The following is a 23,243-nucleotide window of genomic DNA, read 5'->3' as shown; positions in this document are numbered from 1 at the left end:
TGCTCGCGCTAATAAATCAATTTTGATGAATCTACCCCTTGTCCTTTCTAATTGTACTTTGTTTCATGTATTTACATTTATCATTTCCAATATTTAATAGTTTTGTTTTTTTAATTAATTGTTTCCCCCCGCTCCATTGCCTTAGGCTTCTTGCACACAGGGACGATACAGGCGCACGTTAGTGCAGCCTGTAACGCTCCCCCAACGCACAACAATGTAACACAAGTGGGCTGTTCACACTGCCCACGTTGCGTTACATTGTAACGCAGCAAAGTGCTGCATGCTGTGTGTTCTATGCGGCTAAGCCGCGTTAGACTGTTTGCACATGCTCAGTCATGTTGAGGAGGAGGGGAGAGCGGCTGGGCACATGGCTAATTAATATTCACTGCACTCAGTGACGTGCAGTGTTTACTTCCTGGAGCGGCGATTGGCCGGGCGGGACCACGTGATGCCGCATGCGTCCAAGAGTACGCATCACGGCATCATGGACGCCAGAGTGAGCTGCACAACGCGGCTCACTCTGACGTCCACATTAGAGAGCACCAGGCATTGCGTTAGGGGCACGTTATGTGCCCTATAACGTCCCCTAAACGCAACATCCTGGTGTGTAACTAGCCTTAATGTTATTTATTATGCATGATATTTCCTGGGGGGGCTGAGGGGGATCAGTGGGTATTGCAGATTGTGTGCAGGCAAAGGGGGCCTTAGAGTACGTGGGGCCTGGGGCGAATGTCATATGCGGGGCATAGAGACGGGAAGGAGGAATGCACTGGACGCTGCTGGGTGGGGGAGGAGGGACGCGCTGAAAGCTGCTGCGTGGGGCAGGAGGGACGCGCTGGAAGCTGCTGCGTGGGGCAGGAGGGATGCGCTGGATGCTGCCGGGTGGGGGGGGGGGGGGGGGGAGGAGGGACACGCTGCCGGGGGGGGGGGCAGGAGGGACGCGCTGGACGCTGCCGGGTGGGGGTGGGGGGACGCGCTGGACGCTGCCGGGTGGGGGAGGAGGAGGAACGCGCTGGACGCGCTGGGTGGGGGGGGGGGGGGGTGGGGAGGAGGGACGTGCTGGACGCTGCTAGGTGGGTGGGAAGGAGGGACGCGCTGGACGCTCCTGGGTGGGAAGAAGGGACGCTGCTGGGTGGGAAGGAGGGACGCGCTGGACGCTGCTGGGTGGGGATGGAGGGACGTGCTGAATGCTGCTGAGTGGGGAAGGAGAGACGTGCTACATGCTGTGTTGTGTACTGCTGGGTGTGGAGAGAGGGTCATGCTGTATGGGGAAAGATGAATGTGCTGAGTGGGGTGTTAGCTAGTACAACACTGGGTGCTGCTGCCTACCAGGTCTCTAAGGGCTGGTCTGCATGGCCCGCCCTCCTTCTCCTCAGTCCCTTCTGGTGCACATCGTTAGTGAGAGAGATCTCGCTCTGTGCCTGCCACATGTGCCCTGGGGTTTCTAACTTCCCATTACACCTGGCAGCGCAGCGAGATCTCTTGAAACTGACGTATGACGTCAGCTACGGCTCTCCGTTGGAAATCCCGCATCCACTGACATGCGGGAACTGGGGTGGAGGACGGGCATAATTGTAACTTGTGTGTCAGCTGTGGGAATGCGGCTGCTCCCCGATATACTCAAACCACTGAGTAATCCGAGGCCTCTGAAGAGGGTGCGGGGCCTGGTCACATATAGCCCCTGCACACTGTCTTCAATACTACCGACTGACACCGGTAATATCATGCAGCATATTAAAAGTTTTTAAAGTCAGCCGCAATCACGTGCAGTCAGTCAGCCGCCCCAGAGCTTATTTACAGCTCAATTAGTGTCCTACCTAGACAGACAGCCTGTAATGCGCACCAGTGGGATATCGGCTTAGCCTCCCCGCCTCTACTGCCGCTGCACCAATCAGTGCAGGAGCTCGCCGGGAAGCGCGAGATATCGTGCATAGAGGAGCAGATTCAGGACAGCCTACTGCCGCTCAGCCAATCGGTGAATGAGCTTGCCGGGAAGCGTGAGATCTCGTGCATAGAGCGGAGTAGATTCAGGACAGCGCTGCTGGCTTATTTTTATGAGAGAGCCTGGCACGTCCTGACATCCGGGCACGGATGATGACAGCTGGAACCAGGCGGGCGGTAATTGATTTGACCCGGGCGGCCCGCCCACCTGTTTGATCCTTAGGAGAACACTGGTCTATCAATAACTCCATGCAACATAACCCCAACTTCTACAACACTTCGAAGGCTGCATTAACCCTTTAGCAGCCAATTTATTTAGAGGCTTGCAAGTGCTCCAGGTCAATTTATTTCAGCACATTTTTTATTTCTTATTTGTTCCACTTCCCTGCTTCTAATTAGTACACCTGTAATGTGTATTTATGGTCACTTGTCACTAGGGGCAGTGTGAGACAATAACAGAGGACTTCTGCTTTCAGTTTCTATATTTTCTGCTAAGAGAGAGATCAAAGCATTCCAAGAATGTACAGCACAACAAGTTCTGCTGGGCGGCTTCTTACCCTTTCTGCATGCGCAGCATCTTGTCTCCATACTTCTCCCTGAGCTGGGTGTGAATGCTCTCGTCAATGCGCATGGGGTACATGGTCAGGGCGATGGCCAGTAAGCCGTGCATCTGCTCATTTTGCTTATTGATCTGTATAGAGGATACAAGACAGGTGAGAGCGGGAAGCGTATGGCAATGACAGGGGAGAGCGGGAAGCACATGGCAATGACAGGGGGCACGGGAAGCACATGGCAATGACAGGGGGAAGCGGGAAGCACATGGCAATGACAGGGGGAAGCGGGAAGCACATGGCAATGACAGGGGGAAGCGGGAAGCACATGGCAATGACAGGGGGAAGCGGGAAGCACATGGCAATGACAGGGGGAAGCGGGAAGCACATGGCAATGACAGGGGGAAGCGGGAAGCACATGGCAATGACAGGGGGAAGCGGGAAGCACATGGCAATGACAGGGGGGAGCGGGAAGCACATGGCAATGACAGGGGGGAGCGGGAAGCACATGGCAGTGACAGGGGGGAGCGGGAAGCACATGGCAATGACAGGGGGGAGCGGGAAGCACATGGCAATGACAGGGGGGAGCGGGAAGCACATGGCAATGACACTGGGGAGCGGGAAGCACATGGCAATGACAGGGGGGAGCGGGAAGCACATGGCAATGACAGGGGGGAGCGGGAAGCACATGGCAATGACAGGGGGGAGCGGGAAGCACATGGCAATGACAGGGGGGAGCGGGAAGCACATGGCAATGACAGGGGGGAGCGGGAAGCACATGGCAATGACAGGGGGGAGCGGGAAGCACATGGCAATGACAGGGGGAGCGGGAAGCACATGGCAATGACAGGGGGAGCGGGAAGCACATGGCAATGACAGGGGGAGCGGGAAGCACATGGCAATGACAGGGGGGAGCGGGAAGCACATGGCAATGACAGGGGGGAGCGGGAAGCACATGGCAATGACCGGGGGGAGCGGGAAGCACATGGCAATGACAGGGGGAAGCGGGAAGCACATGGCAATAAAAGGGGGGAGCGGGAAGCACATGGCAATGACAGGGGGGAGCGGGAAGCACATGGCAATGACAGGGGAGAACGGGAAGCACATGGCAATGACAGGGGGGAGCGGGAAGCACATGGCAATGACAGGGGAGAGCGGGAAGCACATGGCAATGTAGACAGGAAGAGGTGGCGGCAGTTTCTCACCATCTCATACTTGTAGGTCGTCCTCTGGAACATGCTTTTGGTCCTCTGGATATACAGCAGAATGTTGGCGAACACACGGATGGCATCCTGGTATCGTCTCATCATGAGATAGGCAAAGCCAACGTAGTAATAGGTGGTGACCTGGCACTCTGGCACACGGGAGTACATACTCTACAACGAGAGTCACAGAATGAGCTCAACACAGATAACGGTAAAAACAAACTACCTACAGAGAGGAAATGAGTCGTTCTTAACCTCCTTGGCGGTAACCCCGTGTGTGACACGGGGTAAGCCGCCGGAGGGTGCCGCTCAGGCCCTGCTGGGCCGATTTACTTCATTTTTTTTTTGCTGGACGCAGCTAGCACTTTGCTAGCTGCGCCAGCACCTCGATCGCCGCCGCCGCGCGCCCGATCGCCGCTATCCGGTGCGGCGCGCGCCCCCCCCCCCCCAGACCCCGAGCGCTGCCTGGCCAATCAGTGCCAGGCAGCGCCGAGGGGTGGATCGGGTCTCCCAATGACGTCCTGACGTCGCTGACGTCATTCCGCCCCGTCGCCATGGCGACGGGGGAAGCCCTCCAGGAAATCCCGTTCTTTGAACGGGATTTCCTGATCGCCTATCGCCGGAGGCGATCGGCGGGGCTGGGGGGATGCCGCTGAGCAGCGGCTATCATGTAGCGAGCCCTCGGCTCGCTACATGATTTAAAAAAAAAATAATAAAAAAAAAAACTGCTGCGCTGCCCCCTGGCGGTATTTTTCATACCGCCAAGGGGGTTAAAGGCAGCCTGAGCAAAGACGGTTACTACAAGGTTCAGTATACCTTAGGGCTGCATAGCCAGGCTGGACAAATTGCTGGCACACTATCCAGAACGCCTTAAAAATTGCAGCAGTCCCTGAATAAAGGCAGCTACTCACTTCCTGTGAGTGGCTCCGATACCTCCGCAGGAGAGACTTGCAACACATTTCCTGCAAAACTTGCTGCTCACACTCGAGCCAATCATGAAGTCTCTCTTCAAAACGCAGCCAATCATTAGAAGTCACTTGCATCTGTAATGAGAGTGGCTCCGATACCTCCGTAGGCGGGACTTAGCACTCTCCTCTCCACTCTCCTTAGTTTTGCAGTGAGTAGGCCCGCTCTGATCTGCACTACAAGTGAAAGTAGCCTGCACTGGGCTCAGAGGACGTCTTACCTTTTTGTTGAGCTCGATGTTTTCCAGCACTTTAATAGCCTGATAGTAATCTCCCAGCAGGGAATGCAGCCGCAGCAGCCCCACCAGGCTGAAGTATCCGAGCATCTTGTACAGCGAGTGTCTGCCGTACTCCCCAGCCACACTTTCCGGGTCCCCTAGAGAGACAAACATCCACCAATCACATCCAGAATGGAAAATATAAAAACAGAGAAAGCCAGTTCTCCGGTGATCACTGACAGCAGCACATTTGTTTTTCACCGAATTTTAATTGTTTATTTCACAATTTTGTCAAAGTAAAAAGGGCAAAGCTGATTGCAAGCTGATGCGTTACAAAGTGAGTGGTGTACCAGCAGTACAGCAAAGCATTTCGAATTAGGAAGGGGAACAATTCTAGCTTTACATTTGCTTGATAATTTGATTCATAAAGGGTGTATAATTTAAAGAGAACCCGCAATCCGCATACAAAGGCTGGGGCTGTCTATAGAGCCCAGCCTCTGTTGCTAGTTAGTTTCCTCCAAAGCCCCCCTGCGCTCTGTGAGAACCCATAAAACATAGCCACGCTGGCGACACGCAGCGTGTCGCAGCCGGCTGTGTTTATCTCAATGTCAGTCTCGCCGCTCCCCCACCTCCTGAATCGCTCGGGTCCCCGCCCACGTCCCTTCCCTCGCCGCTGATTGGAGGGAAGGGACGCGGGCGGGGACCGGAGCGATTCAGGAAGCGGGTGAGAGCGGAGACTGTTTTATGGGGTCTGACAGCGCGCAGGGGGGGGGGGGGCTTTGGAGGAAACTAGCAACAGAGGCTGGGCTCTATAGGCAGACCCAGCCTCTGTATGGGGATTGCGATGGAAGAACCCCGCCTCGGGTACTCTTTAAAGCACATCTGAAGTGAAAGGGTAGGCAAAGAGTGGAATCAGCACCAGTTGCTGATGGCAGCCTTAGTGGGGGTCAGTGGTAAAGGATTAGATGTGCCTCCAGACAGCTTGAGATAATCACATCAGTATGCAAGGAAGTAGAATCCGGGCACCATCCAAATGCAACTTCTAAGACCAGCCCTGTGTACCTGTACCTATCTTTTGTGGGGATGAAATAAAGTGTAGAAGGTGCATTTGGATGATGCCCGGATACTACTTCCTTGCATACTGCTGAAGTGAAAGGGATCTGGAGGTTGCCAAATGTATTCCTTATTTATTGCCTGGCTGTCCTGCTGATCCTCTGCCTTTAGCCATAGACCCTGAGCAGGAAAAGTTTTGTTATTAGTTTTGAGCCTCCTAGGAAGGGCACAGAGCTGCCAGAATGCAACCATGTTGGACACTAACTGTAGCATTCAAGACAAGACGACGTGATCTACCACGACGTTTATGAGGACACGAAAAGCTATCCCCGTCATTTAAAAACACTTCCATTTATTTGAATTTAATACTTGATCCCTATCAAACATCACTTCCGTGCCAGCCAAAAACACAGCGTTCCCAACCTGTCTGAAGCAGCTCTAAAGGACACCTGAAGTGAGAGGTATATGGAGGCTGCCATATTTATTTCCAGTTAAAGAAAACCTGTAACAAGAAAAAGTTCCCCTGGGGGTACTCACCTCAGGTGGGGGAAGCCTCCAGATCTTATTGAGGCTTCCCCCGTCCTGTGCCCAAGGCGGTCTCGCTGCGCCCCTCCGAACAGCGGGGATGTAAATATTTACCTTCCTGGCTCCATTGCAGGCGCAGTATCAGCTCTCCGCTCGGAGATAGGCGGAAATAGCCGATCGCTGTCAGGCCGCTCTACTGTGCAGGCGCAAGTCTCCTGAGCCTGAATAGCAGTGGACCCAACAGATATCGGCTATTTTCGCCTTTCTCTGTGCGGAGAGCCGCAACAGCGCCCCCGCTGGAGACAGGAAAGGTAAATAAATCAGCGCTTGTTAGGCTTGTCGAGGGAGGATTCCGGGACACTGCGGGGGAGCCAGCGCTGGACTGCCTGCAGCTACAGGGGAGGGGGAAGCCTCCTTGGGACCCTGAGGCTTCCCCCTATCGAGATGAGTACCCCCCAGGGGAACTTTTTTGTTTTTTTGTTTTGTTAGAGTCTCTAAGCAATACCAGTTGCTTGGCTGTCCTGTTGATCATCTGCCTCTAATACTTTTAGCCATAGACCCTGAACAAGCATGCAGCAGATCAGGTGCTCTGACTGAAGTCTGACTGGATTAGCTGAATGCTTGTTCCAGGTGTGTGTGATTCAGACACTACTGCAGCCAAAGAGATCAGTAGGGCAGCCAGGCAACTGGTATTGTTTAACAGGAAATAAATATGGCAGCCTCCGTTCAGTTGGCTTAAAATAATCGTGGGGCCTTTTCTTACTTGTAGACCGGTCAGGTGAACATGAGCCAGAGCTAGTCCTAAACTTGAAATCTATTGTGTTAGCATCTTGGTTAAAGGGTAACTGTCGGGAATAAAATAAAAAATCAATTCTTTTTATCTGGTAAACAAGAAATAAGGATGCTAACTAGGTAATCCAAAAGGAAAAACCACTATTACTTTTCTTGTTGATAAATGATCATTCCCCAGTTTACCTGACTTATTTGGTACACACAAAATTTGGTACGCGAAAAGAAAGTTGCAGGGAATGCTGGGTTGTCCTCTTTTGCTTTTCTACTTCCCCTCAGACTTACCTAATGCAGCCTGATTGGCTGAAGCCTCTTTCCCTCCTGTTTTCCCCTCCCACACTTCTGTTCCTCTCTGATTGGCCAATATTTCTCATGCGGAGACAATGCACTTTCTATAGTGAAGGGTGGGCAATGCATACACAATCAGGCAGAGAAGAGAAGGGGAGGAAAATACATCAGGATTAGCTTCAAAATAGCCACAGTTAAAAAGGGGAATGTTAAGAAGGATTTTCTCTTTTTTACTGTAAAAAAATCACTAAAATCAAAACATGGGCAGTGCAATACATGTTAAGTAGAGAAAGTATTTATCTACTTATATAAATGTTTTTTTTTTCTGAGACAGTATGGCTGACAGCTCCTCTTTAATCCTCCTCTTGTATGTGCTAGATTAATCTTGACCTAGGCTGTTGATAAATGCCTTTGCCGAGACTCTAGCGTGTGTACAGCCCCCTCCACCCCCTGATGTCTTGGCCAGTGATCAGCCCGATGGATCAGTTCGGCCACGCGAAGGCCGAGAGCATTGTTCTCCCCTCTCATCCCTGTCCCTGTGTGACATCACTCGTACACTGTACTGTTGGTCCTGCGCCCCCGCATAGTAGCAGATAAGCAGGCGCAAGACGCATGTGTACAGCCTCAGCCCTGTAATGTCACCCGAGTGATCGATACCTGAGCCCTGCCAGGCGACATGCCTCTTAACTGAAAAATCAAAGCTCGCCCATACCCGCTCAGGAAAGATGGGGAGGAGTCTGCATCAGCGTAGGGGCGGGGATGGGAGGGGCTACATTCAGCTTCTCCCTGCAGTCAGGTCGGACGCTCTTATTCAAAGTGTGCTCCTGGCAAAACATAGTGGCTTTCCTGCATCAAAGCAGGCACTTTTGGAACGCTTTATACAAGTTTTGCAGGGTATGTTCAATTTACACATTTCAGTGTCACTTTAGGTTTGCATTAATGCTCAGTTCAATAACACATTGTGTCATTCTCCTTTAAGAGGCGGAGCCGTGCTGCCTTACCTCCGCTGGTGTACACCTCTAGCTGCCGGTTAATGTTGGACTTGTCTACCAGAGAGTGCAGGACGTTCAGAACGCTGTGCACATTCCAGATCTTGGGGTTGGATCGCAGAAACTCGATTTCTTCCTCGGATTTCTTAGCAGTCTTGCATCGATACTGACTGAATGACTGGAACTGAAACACACAAGCAGAGTCAAGTGCCAAGATCAGAACAAGCAGGTCGTAATTCAGAGATTGAAGCACACACAACTGAAACACACACAGAACTGAAGCACACAAGCCGAGTCGAGAGCCAAGATCAGAACAAGCAGGTCGTAATTAAAAAACTGAAGCACACACAGAACTGAAGCACACACAGAACTGAAGCACACAGGCAGAATAACGAGCCAGGATCCTAACAAGCAGGTCATAATTCAGAGACTGAAGCACACACAGAACTGAAGCACACATCAAGAGCCAAGATCAGAAGAAGCAGGTCGTAATTAAAAAACTGAAGCACACACAGAACTGAAGCACACAAGCAGAGTCAAGAGCAGAGATCAGAAGAAGCAGGTTGTAATTCATAGACTGAAGCACACACACACAGAACTGAAGCACACAGGCAGAATAACGAGCCGGGATCCTAACAAGCAGGTCATAATTCAGAGACTAAAGCACACACAGAACTGAAGCACACATCAAGAGCCAAGATCAGAACAAGCAGGTAGTAATTCAGAGACTGAACCACACTCAGAACTGAAGCACACAAGCAGAGTCAAGATCAGAACAAGCAGGTCGTATTCAGAGACTGAAGCACACACAGAACTGAAGCACACATCAAGAGAAAAGATCAGAATAAGCAGGTCGTATTCAGAGACTGAAGCACACACAGAACTGAAGCACACATCAAGAGCCAAGATCAGAATAAGCAGGTCGTATTCACAGACTGAAGCACACAAGCACAATAAAGAGCCGAGATCAGAATAAGCAGGTCGTATTCAGAGACTGAGGCACACACAGAACTGAAGCACACATCAAGAGCCGAGATCAGAATAAGCAGGTCGTATTCAGAGACTGAAGCACACACAGAACTGAAGCACACATCAAGAGCCAAGATCAGAATAAGCAGGTCGTATTCAGAGACTGAAGCACACACAGAACTGAAGCACACATCAAGAGCCAAGATCAGAATAAGCAGGTCATAATTCAGAGACTGAAGCACACACAGAACTGAAGCACACATCAAGAGAAAAGATCAGAATAAGCAGGTCATATTCAGAGACTGAAGCACACACAGAACTGAAGCACACATCAAGAGCCAAGATCAGAATAAGCAGGTCGTATTCAGAGACTGAAGCACACACAGAACTGAAGCACACATCAAGAGCCAAGATCAGAATAAGCAGGTCGTATTCACAGACTGAAGCACACACAGAACTGAAGCACACATCAAGAGCCAAGATCAGAATAAGCAGGTCGTATTCACAGACTGAAGTACACACATAACTGAAGCACACATCAAGAGCCAAGATCAGAATAAGCAGGTCGTATTCAGAGACTGAAGCACACACAGAACTGAAGCACACATCAAGAGAAAAGATCAGAATAAGCAGGTCATATTCAGAGACTGAAGTACACACAGAACTGAAGCACACATCAAGAGAAAAGATCAGAATAAGCAGGTCGTATTCACAGACTGAAGTACACACATAACTGAAGCACACATCAAGAGCCAAGATCAGAATAAGCAGGTCATAATTCAGAGACTGAAGCACACACAGAACTGAAGCACACATCAAGAGCCAAGATCAGAATAAGCAGGTCGTATTCAGAGACTGAAGCACACACAGAACTGAAGCACACATCAAGAGAAAAGATCAGAATAAGCAGGTCGTATTCAGAGACTGAAGCACACACAGAACTGAAGCACACATCAAGAGAAAAGATCAGAATAAGCAGGTCGTATTCAGAGACTGAAGCACACACAGAACTGAAGCACACATCAAGAGCCAAGATCAGAATAAGCAGGTCGTATTCAGAGACTGAAGCACACACAGAACTGAAGCACACATCAAGAGAAAAGATCAGAATAAGCAGGTCATATTCAGAGACTGAAGTACACACAGAACTGAAGCACACATCAAGAGAAAAGATCAGAATAAGCAGGTCGTATTCACAGACTGAAGTACACACATAACTGAAGCACACATCAAGAGAAAAGATCAGAATAAGCAGGTCGTATTCAGAGACTGAAGCACACACAGAACTGAAGCACACATCAAGAGCCAAGATCAGAATAAGCAGGTCGTATTCAGAGACTGAAGCACACACAGAACTGAAGCACACATCAAGAGAAAAGATCAGAATAAGCAGGTCATATTCAGAGACTGAAGCACACACAGAACTGAAGCACACATCAAGAGAAAAGATCAGAATAAGCAGGTCATAATTCAGAGACTGAAGCACACACAGAACTGAAGCACACATCAAGAGAAAAGATCAGAATAAGCAGGTCGTATTCAGAGACTGAAGCACACACAGAACTGAAGCACACATCAAGAGCCAAGATCAGAATAAGCAGGTCGTATTCACAGACTGAAGTACACACATAACTGAAGCACACATCAAGAGCCAAGATCAGAATAAGCAGGTCATAATTCAGAGACTGAAGCACACACAGAACTGAAGCACACATCAAGAGAAAAGATCAGAATAAGCAGGTCGTATTCAGAGACTGAAGCACACACAGAACTGAAGCACACATCAAGAGCCAAGATCAGAATAAGCAGGTCGTATTCACAGACTGAAGTACACACATAACTGAAGCACACATCAAGAGCCAAGATCAGAATAAGCAGGTCATAATTCAGAGACTGAAGCACACACAGAACTGAAGCACACATCAAGAGAAAAGATCAGAATAAGCAGGTCGTATTCAGAGACTGAAGCACACACAGAACTGAAGCACACATCAAGAGCCAAGATCAGAATAAGCAGGTCGTATTCAGAGACTGAAGCACACACAGAACTGAAGCACACATCAAGAGAAAAGATCAGAATAAGCAGGTCATAATTCAGAGACTGAAGCACACACAGAACTGAAGCACACATCAAGAGAAAAGATCAGAATAAGCAGGTCGTATTCAGAGACTGAAGCACACACAGAACTGAAGCACACATCAAGAGCCAAGATCAGAATAAGCAGGTCGTATTCACAGACGGAAGTACACACATAACTGAAGCACACATCAAGAGCCAAGATCAGAATAAGCAGGTCATAATTCAGAGACTGAAGCACACACAGAACTGAAGCACACATCAAGAGAAAAGATCAGAATAAGCAGGTCGTATTCAGAGACTGAAGCACACACAGAACTGAAGCACACATCAAGAGCCAAGATCAGAATAAGCAGGTCGTATTCAGAGACTGAAGCACACACAGAACTGAAGCACACATCAAGAGCCAAGATCAGAATAAGCAGGTCGTATTCACAGACTGAAGTACACACATAACTGAAGCACACATCAAGAGCCAAGATCAGAATAAGCAGGTCGTATTCAGAGACTGAAGCACACACAGAACTGAAGCACACATCAAGAGAAAAGATCAGAATAAGCAGGTCATATTCAGAGACTGAAGTACACACAGAACTGAAGCACACATCAAGAGAAAAGATCAGAATAAGCAGGTCGTATTCAGAGACTGAAGCACACACAGAACTGAAGCACACATCAAGAGCCAAGATCAGAATAAGCAGGTCGTATTCACAGACTGAAGTACACACATAACTGAAGCACACATCAAGAGCCAAGATCAGAATAAGCAGGTCATAATTCAGAGACTGAAGCACACACAGAACTGAAGCACACATCAAGAGCCAAGATCAGAATAAGCAGGTCGTATTCAGAGACTGAAGCACACACAGAACTGAAGCACACATCAAGAGAAAAGATCAGAATAAGCAGGTCGTATTCAGAGACTGAAGCACACACAGAACTGAAGCACACATCAAGAGCCAAGATCAGAATAAGCAGGTCGTATTCACAGACTGAAGCACACACAGAACTGAAGCACACATCAAGAGAAAAGATCAGAATAAGCAGGTCGTATTCAGAGACTGAAGTACACACAGAACTGAAGCACACAAGCACAATAAATAGCCGAGATCAGAACAAGCAGGTCGTAATTCAGACCCACTGCAAATACTAGGAAGATACAAAACCATAAGGATAAGAAAGTTCCAACCTGGTATATAAACTCATCAATGATATCCCACAGCCACTGGTTGGGCAACTCCAAGGGAGCCGGGCCATCTGCATCTAAGGGGGGGAAATAAAAGTTAACTATCCTTTCCACTTAAAGGGATTCCTTCACAATCTCAAATATGGATATTACCACAAACACAGTCCACTATATTACAATCTAGTCACTGCCCATAAAGCACTTAAAGCAAACCTGAAGAAAAAAAACAACAAAAAACGTAAGATATAATGAACTGTATGTGTAGTACTGATAATGAATAGAACATTAGTAAAGAATAGAGTCTCATATGTTTGTGTTCAGTTATATAGGTTTTTGTGTTTTAAACATTGCATCATTCTGTCACAGTTGCCATTTTAAAAGCAGACTTTGTATTTTAAGCTATAAAACGGAGCAGAAATAATGACCCTTTGAACTTTCCTGCAGTAAAACCTTATCTCAAGCTGTACTGGAAAACAATAGGAGATGCTTCTTTACTACTATGGTGTAATGGTTAAGGGCTCTGCCTCTGACACAGGAGACCAGGGTTCGAATCTCGGCTCTGCCTGTTCAGTAAGCCAGCACTAATTCAGTAGGAGACCTTTGGCAAGTCTCCCTTACACTGCTACTGCCAATAGAGCGCGCCCTAGTGGCTGCTGCTCTGGCGCTTTGAGTCCGCAAGGAGAAAAGCGCAATATAAATGTTATTTGTCTTGTCTTTGTCTACTAATGTTCTATTTCTTAGCTGTACTACACATACAATTTATTACCTCATAAGTTTATTTTCACTTCAGGTTTGCCTTAAAAAGAGCTTAAGGTGTAGCTAGTGACATGTGGCCCTGATTAAATGTGTAGAAATGCTTCATAAAACTTTCCTGTGCTCCCTACAAATATGGGGTTGAGCAATACCCTTAGATTGTAAGCCTATTTGGCAGGTCTCTCTTCCTCCTAAGCTCTACGCCGCCACCATACGGACTCAATGACTTGTATGCTATACTTAGGTGACACAGGTGAGGGTGGCCACAGCTTTTAGAAGACTGCCAGGGCAGTTTTGCTGATGTAGGGGGGGCGGAGCTGCTTGACCCAGCAAGTTGAACAGTTTCACTGGTGGACAGTGAATAAAAGCCGGGCTGGAGGGAGGACTAGAAGGCTCTATGCTATCCAGAGCTTTCCCTCTACATAGGCAAGTATCTAACCTGAAGGCAAGTATCTAACTTGAAGTCAGTTTTCTCATTTCAGGGTCACTTTTAAGGGGGTCTGCTAAAATGAAATTTCAGATACAAAAGTTTTATGAAAAAGTGGCAGTCTACCAAATAGGCACCAAAAAAATATAAAAAAAGGTGCAGCCATGAAAGCGGCTTTCTTTCAAAGGAAGAACACAGAGAGCCTCCGCAATCCATATTTACCGTATATACCCGCATATAAGCCGACCCGTGTATAAGCCGAGGTACCCACTTTTCCCTCAGAAACCAGGAAAAAGTGATTGACTCGCATATAAGCCCCCTCTCCAGTAGCCAGATGTGCCCCCAGTACAAGTCAGCCTCCCTCTCCATAGCCAGATGTGCCCCAAGGATGATACAGCTGTGTCTCAAGGTCCCACTAGATGATAGATATGAGACACAGCGATTGCCCCACAAGAAGAATACTTGATCATTGCACCACTGACACATTGCTTGCATGCTCCACTCCTCAAGCCAGGGGACACAGGTAGTCCTGAGCAGCGCCCTCTGCACACCATGTTGCAGGGGATGGGGGGCACAGACACAGCAGGGAGCCAGTAACAAAACCTGCTCCCCCATCCATTCTGCTCCACTGACTCCCATATAAGCCGAGGGGATCATTTTTCAGCACATTTTTGGTGCTGAAAAATTAGGCTTATACACTAGTATGTACAGTATTTTAGACATGGGAGAGGTGGCAGCGCTTCCCAAGACAGGCTGCGCCTGAAAGTCTACCAGCATAGGTGCGCATAGCCTTATTATAGGCAGGGTACACATTTTGCATACAAAACAGATGCACCAAATTAACGTAATGGAGGATGTTAGTTTCCAAAATAGTTTGCATGCAAAGTATTCTGTACTGGACCATTCCACCGCGATGAGGCCATCCTTCTGGAAGGGACCCCAACGTCTAATTACTAATCACGCATATGTATAATCTGGGAGCAGCTGGCCATGAAATTATTATTATTATTATTTAGTATTTATATAGCGCCGACATCTTACGCAGCGCTGTACAGAGAATATAGTCTTGTCACTAACTGTCCCTCAGAGGAGCTCACAATCTAATCCCTGCCATAGTCGTATGTCTGTGCATGGTATTGTAATCTAGGGTCAATTTAGGGGGAAGCCAATTAACTTATCTGTATGTTTTTGGAATGTGGGAGGAAACCTGAGTACCCGGGGAAACCCACGCAGACACGGGGAGAACATACAAACTCCATGCAGATAGTGCCCCGGCTGGGATTCGAACCGGGGACCCAGCGCTGCAAGGCAAGAGCGATAACCACTACGCCACCGTGCTGCCGTGGTTTTGAATGCAAAATGTGTACCTTTTCTATAATAAGTACTATAATAAGGCGCCAGCAGAGTAAAAATTGATCATAGGTAAAAACAGATAAAAGTTGGGGTGCAAGGATGGACTCACCTCCCCCAAACCAAACACAACCACTATGTATGGTTTAAACAAGATTTAATTTGTACTCCAGAACAAATGCAATGTTTCGTGGGTCTCTAGCCGCTTCCTCAGGCAATAATACAGATAGGAGTAACTCAGAAGTTGTGTAGACAGAGGCGCTGTACTTGGCTACACAACTTCTGAGTTACTCCTATCTGTATTATTGCCCGAGGAAGCGGGCTAGAGACCCGCGAAACGCGTTGCATTTGTCCTGGAGTACAAATTAAATCTTGTTTAAACCATACATGGTGGTTGTGTTTGGTTTTGAGGAGGTAAGTCCACCCTTGCCCCCCAACTTTTATCTGTTTTTACCTATGATCAATTTTTACTCTGCTGGAGCCTGTTTCCATTGAAATTATTATAGGAAAGGTACACATCTTGCATTCAAAATCATTAAATGGCCAGCTGCTCCCAGATTATACATATGCGTGTTTAGTAATTAGTTAGACGTTGGGGACCCTTCCAGAAGGATGGCCTCACCGCGGTGGAAGGGTCCAGTACAGAATAGTGGGGACAGGCCTAATAAGTGGTTGCCTGAACCCGGCAACCCATACTTGTAAGTATATTTCTATTTGCTGCTACCTTGGCATTCCTTTAACAACAATATTATTATTGGGGCTCTCGATTGTGTTTTTGCTTTTTTCCCTATAATAAGGCTCTGCTCACGTATGCTGCTAGCCATTCAGATGCAGCCTGCTTTGGGAAGCGCTGCCACCTCTCCCCTGCTGTCTAAATAATGTAAGTTTACCTTATGGCTAGCTGCTCCCATTTTGATATTTATGTTTGCATTCCATTTATATCAGAGGTTAGGGCTCTAGTGCATAATTGTAGCATCTGTTTTGAATACAAGGTGTGTATTTGCCACTAGCGGGCTCTGCACACCTCTGTTGGTAGTCACTCAGATGCAGCCTGGTCATAGTTTGCACTGCCATTTCTCCCCAGTTGTCTACAATCCATGATTAGACTTCTTCCAGACACTTACTGAGAATGTAGTTGAAGAGGTTGCAGTAGTTGTAATAAGATTCAAATCTCTGCTCCAGCGTGGGTCCTCCCTGCAGACAGATGACCGGCAGTTATTAAAGAGAAACTCGAAAAAGTTTAGGTAGTCTGCATGAAATTTGGCAGTAAAATGACACTAGCCACGCCCACACACTATACTTACACTGACTTTAGCATATATGTGCCTGTAGTATAACTCTTTATATAGTATAAGGAACACGGCATCTGAAAGGGAAAAAAAAAAAGCTCAGCACATTTTTAGACCAATACAGAGTCAAGGGGGCAACTGACCTGAGGGCAATATGGATTGTGACATTTATTGCCTGTTAAACAATGCACATTGCCTGGCTGTCCTGCTGATCCAGTGTTCTCCCCAGGCTCTTTTAGCCGGGTGCTCCACCCGGCTAGTTTTGATGAGCACCCGGCTGTCATCGGCTCACCTCCTCCTATGTGGTAAGCAGAGTTGTGCACAGAAGCACCGGCCCTGCATTCTGTCATCTCACCCCACCCGGCTACTTTTTCATGCCACTCGGCTACTATTTCATGCCACCCGGCTGGAAAAAATTTCTGGGGAGAACACTGTGATCCTCTGCCTCTAATATTTGTAACCATAGACCCTGAACAAGCATGCAGCAGATCAGGTGCTCCGACTAAAGTGTAACTGGATTAGCTGCATGCGCTTTTCAGACACTACTGCAGCCAAAGAGATCAGCAGGCTAGCCAGGCAACTGGGATTGATTAAAAAGGAAATTAACATGGCAGCCTTCATATCCCTCAGTTCAGCTGTACTTGTAGTAGATTCAGGTAAAAGGGGCCCATTTACAGTATAATTTTTCCTTCAGATTTGATCTTTCGATGCAATTTAACCACTTGAGGACCGTAGGCTTACCCCCCCCCCCCCCCCCCCCCCGCCCGGACCAGGCTATTTTTCACAAATTAGGCCACTGCAGCTTTAAGGCCTTGCTTCAGGGCCGCACACAGCACTCAAGCGATTTCCCCCCCCCCCCCCCCAACACTTTTCAGCCCACCAACAGAGCTCTGATCGCTCCTGAAGTGTTTGTATTTTTAATAAGCAATATTTGTTCTATTTTTTAATAACTATTGCTGAATTTTTGTAACCCTCCCCTTCCCCAATTATTGTACAAATCGGACAGTGCAGATTCTCTCTAAGATGGTCAATGAGAGGCTAATAAATCTATTTGGGTGTTCAGCTGGAGCATTACAGTAATGATGATCAGCTAGGCCTGAACGATTTTAGGAAAAAATTGAATTGAGCGATTTCTGTAGCAAATCACGATTTCAATTTGATTCACGATTTCCTTCAAATTAAGCTTTGCTCCCCCTCTGTGCCTTTCTGTCCCCTGTCTCACTTTGTGCACTCTCTTCGTCTTTGTGCCCCCTTTGTCTCTCTCTCCCCTTTGTGCCCCCCTTTTTCTGTGTCTTTTCTTGTCCCCTTTGTGTCTTTTCTTGCCCCCTCTGGGCCGCTCTCTGGGCCTCTCTTTTGCGTCTCTGTGCCCTTTTTGTCTCTCTGTGCCCGCTCTGTCACCTAAGCTGCGGCAGTGCTGGACATACACGAGCCTAGCGATGCCAGTCTATCCACTTCGCGTCCTGCAGGCTCTAATGCATGGCATACTTCCTGTATGTCATGAGACATACAGGAACCAGGAAGTATGCCGTGTACAAGAGCTGGCAGACGGCAAGAGAGGATGGACAGCGTTGGACGCATGCGGAAGGTATGACTGACACTGCGGGCCACATACGCTGGGACTTAGTAGTTTGAAGCAGTGTCTTCAAACTTCCCCTTGTGGAAATGTGGTTCATTACGATATTCTCCACTTTGACGATTCCGAAATTGTGAACTTGTTGATCGCGATTTCGGTTTAAAGTCGATTTATCTTTCAGGCCTATGATCAGCTGCCAAGTATCTCCAACAACAAAGGTCAGCAGACAGCATGCTGAACATCCACAACACAGAACTGGAGCCGTGACCCAGACTGCAGCTGATGCTCAAACAAGGGAACGTCTGTTCCAGATTTCTTCACACATTCCCTGATATATCATCTCCATGGAGGAGGAATGAGTCACTCCCGAATGAACCTTCAGTCTGTTTTAGAACAGATTCACGCCCAGATTTATACGGTTTACAGTTAAAGTCAATGCGAAAAAAGGCCAGATAACTACCTACAGGGAATGCAGAATTATTAGGCAAGTGGTATTTTTGAGGAATAATTTTATTATTGAACAACAACCATGTTCTCAATGAACCCAAAAAACCCATTAATATCAAAGCTGAATATTTTTGAAAGTAGTTTTTAGTTTTAGCTATTTTAGGGGGATATCTGTGTGTGCAGGTGACTATTACTGTGCATAATTATTAGGCAACTTAACAAAAAACAAATATATACCCATTTCAATTATTTATTTTTACCAGTGAAACCAATATAACATCTCAACATTCACAAATATACATTTCTGACATTCAAAAACAAAAACAAATCAGTGACCAATATAGCCACCTTTCTTTGCAAGGACACTCAAAAGCCTGCCATCCATGGATTCTGTCAGTGTTTTGATCTGTTCACCATCAACACTGTTCAGAGAGGTGTACTGTTTTCCCTCCTTGTAAATCTCACATTTTATGATGGACCACAGGTTCTCAATGGGGTTCAGATCAGGTGAACAAGGAGGCCATGTCATTAGTTTTTCTTCTCTTATACCCTTTCTTGCCAGCCACGCTGTAGAGTACTTGGACGCGTGTGATGGAGCATTGTCCTGCATGAAAATCATGTTTTTCTTGAAGGATGCAGACTTCTTCCTGTACCACTGCTTGAAGAAGGTGTCTTCCAAAAACTGGCAGTAGGACTGGGAGTTGAGCTTGACTCCATCCTCAACCAGAAAAGGCCCCCAAGCTCATCTTTGATGATACCAGCCCAAACCAGTACTTCACCTGCACCTTGCGGGCGTCTGAGTCGGACTGGAGCTCTCTGCCCTTTACCAATCCAGCCACGGGCCCATCCACCTGGCCCATCAAGACTCACTCATTTCATCAGTCCATAAAACCTTAGAAAAATCAGTCTTGAGATATTTCTTGGCCCAGTCTTGACGTTTCAGCTTGTGTGTCTTGTTCAGTGGTGGTGTCTTTCAGCCTTTCTTACCTTGGCCATGTCTCTGAGTATTGCACACCTTGTGCTTTTGGACAATCCAGTGATGTTGCAGCTCTGAAATATGGCCAAACTGGTGGCAAGTGGCATCTTGGCAGCTGCACGCTTGACTTTTCTCAGTTCATGGGCAGTTATTTTGCGCCTTGGTTTTTCCACACGCTTCTTGCGACCCTGTTGACTATTTTGAATGAAACGCTTGATTGTTCGATGATCACGCTTCAGAAGCTTTGCAATTTTAAGAGTGCTGCATCCCTCTGCAAGATATCTCACTATTTTTGACTTTTCTGAGCCTGTCAAGTCCTTCTTTTGACCCATTTTGCCAAAGGAAAGGAAGTTTCTTAATAATTATGCACACCTGATATAGGGTGTTGATGTCATTAGACCACACCCCTTCTCATTACAGAGATGCACATCACCTAATATGCTTAATTGGTGGTAGGCTTTCGAGCCTATACAGCTTGGAGTAAGACAACATGCATAAAGAGGATGATGGGGTCAAAATACTCATTTGCCTAATAATTTTGCACTCCCTGTAGTGAGAGGGAAGGCTCTGTGTCCAATAGAGCCTTCTCTCTCCTCTCCCGGTGCCCTCGTTCCAGTGCAGGATCTCCCGTAGCAGTTTTTGACTAAAGTCGTCAAATACTGCTCTCTCTGAGACGGAAGGAGGCCTCGGAAGTCTTCAGGAGTCCGAGTGCTCCCAAAGACAAACCGCTCCATACTGCGCTTGCGTGTGAGAAACCTCTCTTGTGTGCAGTATGGAGCCGCCTGTCTTCGGAAGGAAAAAATCAATTAACCCTTCGCACACTCACATGCAAATGTTCAAACAAATGCATTCACAGATTTACTCATCCAGGCACAACTGTTATCCCTACAGCTAAATTAAAAGCCAGGGTTTTAGTTCACAGAAGAATGCATTCTTCATCTTTGATGCAATGAATGTGTTTGCATGTCTGCACTATGCATGTTACAGGGCCAGAGTTAGGACACCTATGTTTACCTGGGTACTTCGCACTTGTGAGTGTGCGAAGGGTTAATTGATTTTTTCTGTTTCTAGCCACACCCCCTTCAGCACCTCCCTTTCCCTAATAATTTATTTAATGTCCCAACTAGAGGCGATGTGCCTGGATATATGTATGTTTATTCTTATCATTGACCCCTGTGGCTAGGGTCCAATTCGGTGCACTCCCCCTTCCCCTGTATGTTTGTCAGCATGCAGACAGCTTATGCTGGTGTATGCGCATGGTGCACATGGACACATAACATTAGCTCCCTTGTGCGATTGGTAAGATGCACTGTCTTTCCCAGGAGAGGAAGTTAGGATGTGTGCTCCTAATCCATTGATAGGTTTGATGCAATGAATGTGTTTGCATGTCTGCACTATGCATGTTACAGGGCCAGAGTTAGGACACCTATGTTTACCTGGGTACTTCTACGCAGTATAGGTGACTAAGCATAAGAATGCATTCTTCTGTGAACTAAAACCCTGGCTTTTAATTTAGCTGTAGGGATAACAGTTGTGCCTGGATGAGTAAATCTGTGAATGCATTTGTTTGAACATTTGCATGTGAGTGTGCGAAGGGTTAATTGATTTTTTCTGTTTCTAGCCACACCCCCTTCAGCACCTCCCTTTCCCTAATAATTTATTTAATGTCCTAACTAGAGGCGATGTGCCTGGATATATGTATGTTTTGTCTTCGGAAGGACTCTGCTCCAGAAGACTTTCAAAGTCCCCCGCGGCGGGAGATTTAACCGGAGGAGCTGCTGCTGCAACGAGGGCACTGGGAGAGGAGCGGGAAGGCTCTATTGGGCCCAAAGCCTTCCCTCTTCTTAGGTTAGTATCAGTTTTTTTTGTTTTTTTTAACAGACCCCCCATTAGCTTTAAAGCAGGATTGTCAGCCATAAAATCAAAATTCCATTTACCCACCGCTCTGAGTTTATTATGCAGTCTAGAACCTGACCCTGCATCGCAAGCATTCCAATATAATCATAAATGTGTCTGCTATAACGAATCTTATCTCGATCAGCCTGGCTCTATTCTAGTATATTGCCAAGGAGAGGCAAGCTTGTTATCTCCCCTCCCACATCCCTGCTCCTCACTGATTGGCTGAGGGAAGTTCAGTGTGACACGAGGCTGCGAAGGGAGCGAAGGCTGAAATATGCTCTATGCTGTGCTCACATGTGTTTACGAAGCAAGCTAAATACAACAGTGCCGTTTCTTGCAGAAAGAAAAAAGTGTAAGGGAAGAAATGACATCAGGATTGGCTTCAATCAGAGGCAGTAAAGATAGAAAATGCCTGGAACAATTTTCTCTTTACTTACTATATAGAATTCACTGAAATCAAAACGTGGACAGTACGGTATGTATGTTATGTAAGTAAAACAAGTATTTATCTACTAATATATGTGCTTTTTTCCTGGAATAGTATGGCTGACCCTGCTGCTTTGACCCCATACATATGCTAAATGAAATTTGGCAGGGGCGGCTAACAACGACCACTTCTACCAAGAATCATGCCGTATATAGCAACCCCCTTATGTAGAACGCTTCGGACAAGCGACCATTTGTTCTGCCCACTTACCCCGCTGCATGACTTTATTCCCTCATCATTGGCCTTCCGCCCCCCCTTAGCCTTGCATAAGAACAGAACACGTCACTAGCCTGCAGGATAGCGACACATCTGTAGAGTCTCAGCCCTACAATGTGGGTACGAGTCGAGGAGTTGGAGCAATTTTGGGTACCTCGACTCGGTGGATTCAATAAAACTGAGGAGTCAGAGTCGGATGATTTTTGTAGCGACTCCACATCCCTGGTCACCTCCCAGCCGGGGGACTTGCCTCTTACGCATTTACCAGGCTTTAGTGCTCTAATTCAGGTAACGTTTAGTCTGAAAAGCGCACGTTCCATTATAGATGACCGACATTTCCACTGTTTAAAAACATTGCTTCCATTTTCTGCATAACAACTATTGTTACATAGTAACAGTTATTTGGGTTGAAAAAAAAAAAAAAAAAGACATACGTCCATCGAGTTCAACCATGTACATATCGAGTTCTGTAAAGAAATTCAGGAAGTGATGACAAAATAAAAAAGTTGAAACAAAAATAATCAAATCTTGTGTTTTTCAAAAATATCTCAACCTCAATTGCCAACTTGGCATCTTGTTGCTGTTCATGAGACTGGAGGTAAAAAAGGTGGTTGCCTTACCTATAATACTGGGTCAATGACAACCAGGAGGCAGAGCATAAAAAAATGGAGATCTCCCACCCTATACAACTGGCTTATAGAGCAGTTTCATTTTTTTTAAATGATGGAAATTTTCACCCACCCCGAGAGGGAGCTGATGAAGTACGTCAAATTGGCCGCGTACCGATGAGAGCGTGACGAGTTTGCATAAAAGAACAAGTGCTAATCAGAACATCTATCGTACCATCGACGTCGGTACAAAAATTATTCAGTTTCAACTCGTCCTCAATTTATAAAACCACTGACTCCAGGTACCGACTTCACAGCCCTGAGTACAGTATCAGTCAATTTACAGATATACTACAATTGGCATTACCCTGCGCTAGGCCTGAACGATTTTAGGAAAAAATTGAATTGAGCGATTTCTGTCTGAAATTGCGATTTCGATTCGATTCACGATTTCCTTCAAAT

At 47.1% G+C, this 23,243-nt stretch overlaps 1 protein-coding gene across 1 annotated transcript in view; it reads right to left on the bottom strand.

Moving 5' to 3' along the window:
* Positions 1 to 23,243, bottom strand: part of EIF3L (eukaryotic translation initiation factor 3 subunit L) — a 49,273-nt gene that overhangs the window by 12,041 nt on the left and 13,989 nt on the right. The window contains exons 5-11 of the mRNA XM_068252080.1: positions 16,591 to 16,652; positions 16,411 to 16,480; positions 12,760 to 12,833; positions 8,537 to 8,708; positions 4,884 to 5,038; positions 3,698 to 3,868; positions 2,499 to 2,632 (exon numbers count right to left, since the gene is read on the bottom strand). Of these exons, the coding sequence (XP_068108181.1) occupies positions 2,499 to 2,632; positions 3,698 to 3,868; positions 4,884 to 5,038; positions 8,537 to 8,708; positions 12,760 to 12,833; positions 16,411 to 16,480; positions 16,591 to 16,652 (838 nt within the window). The remainder of the gene's footprint in view (positions 1 to 2,498; positions 2,633 to 3,697; positions 3,869 to 4,883; positions 5,039 to 8,536; positions 8,709 to 12,759; positions 12,834 to 16,410; positions 16,481 to 16,590; positions 16,653 to 23,243) is intronic.

Source organism: Hyperolius riggenbachi, chromosome 9 (assembly GCF_040937935.1).
Source record: "Hyperolius riggenbachi isolate aHypRig1 chromosome 9, aHypRig1.pri, whole genome shotgun sequence".
Lineage (NCBI taxonomy): Eukaryota > Metazoa > Chordata > Amphibia > Anura > Hyperoliidae > Hyperolius > Hyperolius riggenbachi.
Note: the sequence above shows the minus strand (reverse complement) of the source record. Positions and strands in the feature narration are given on the sequence as shown.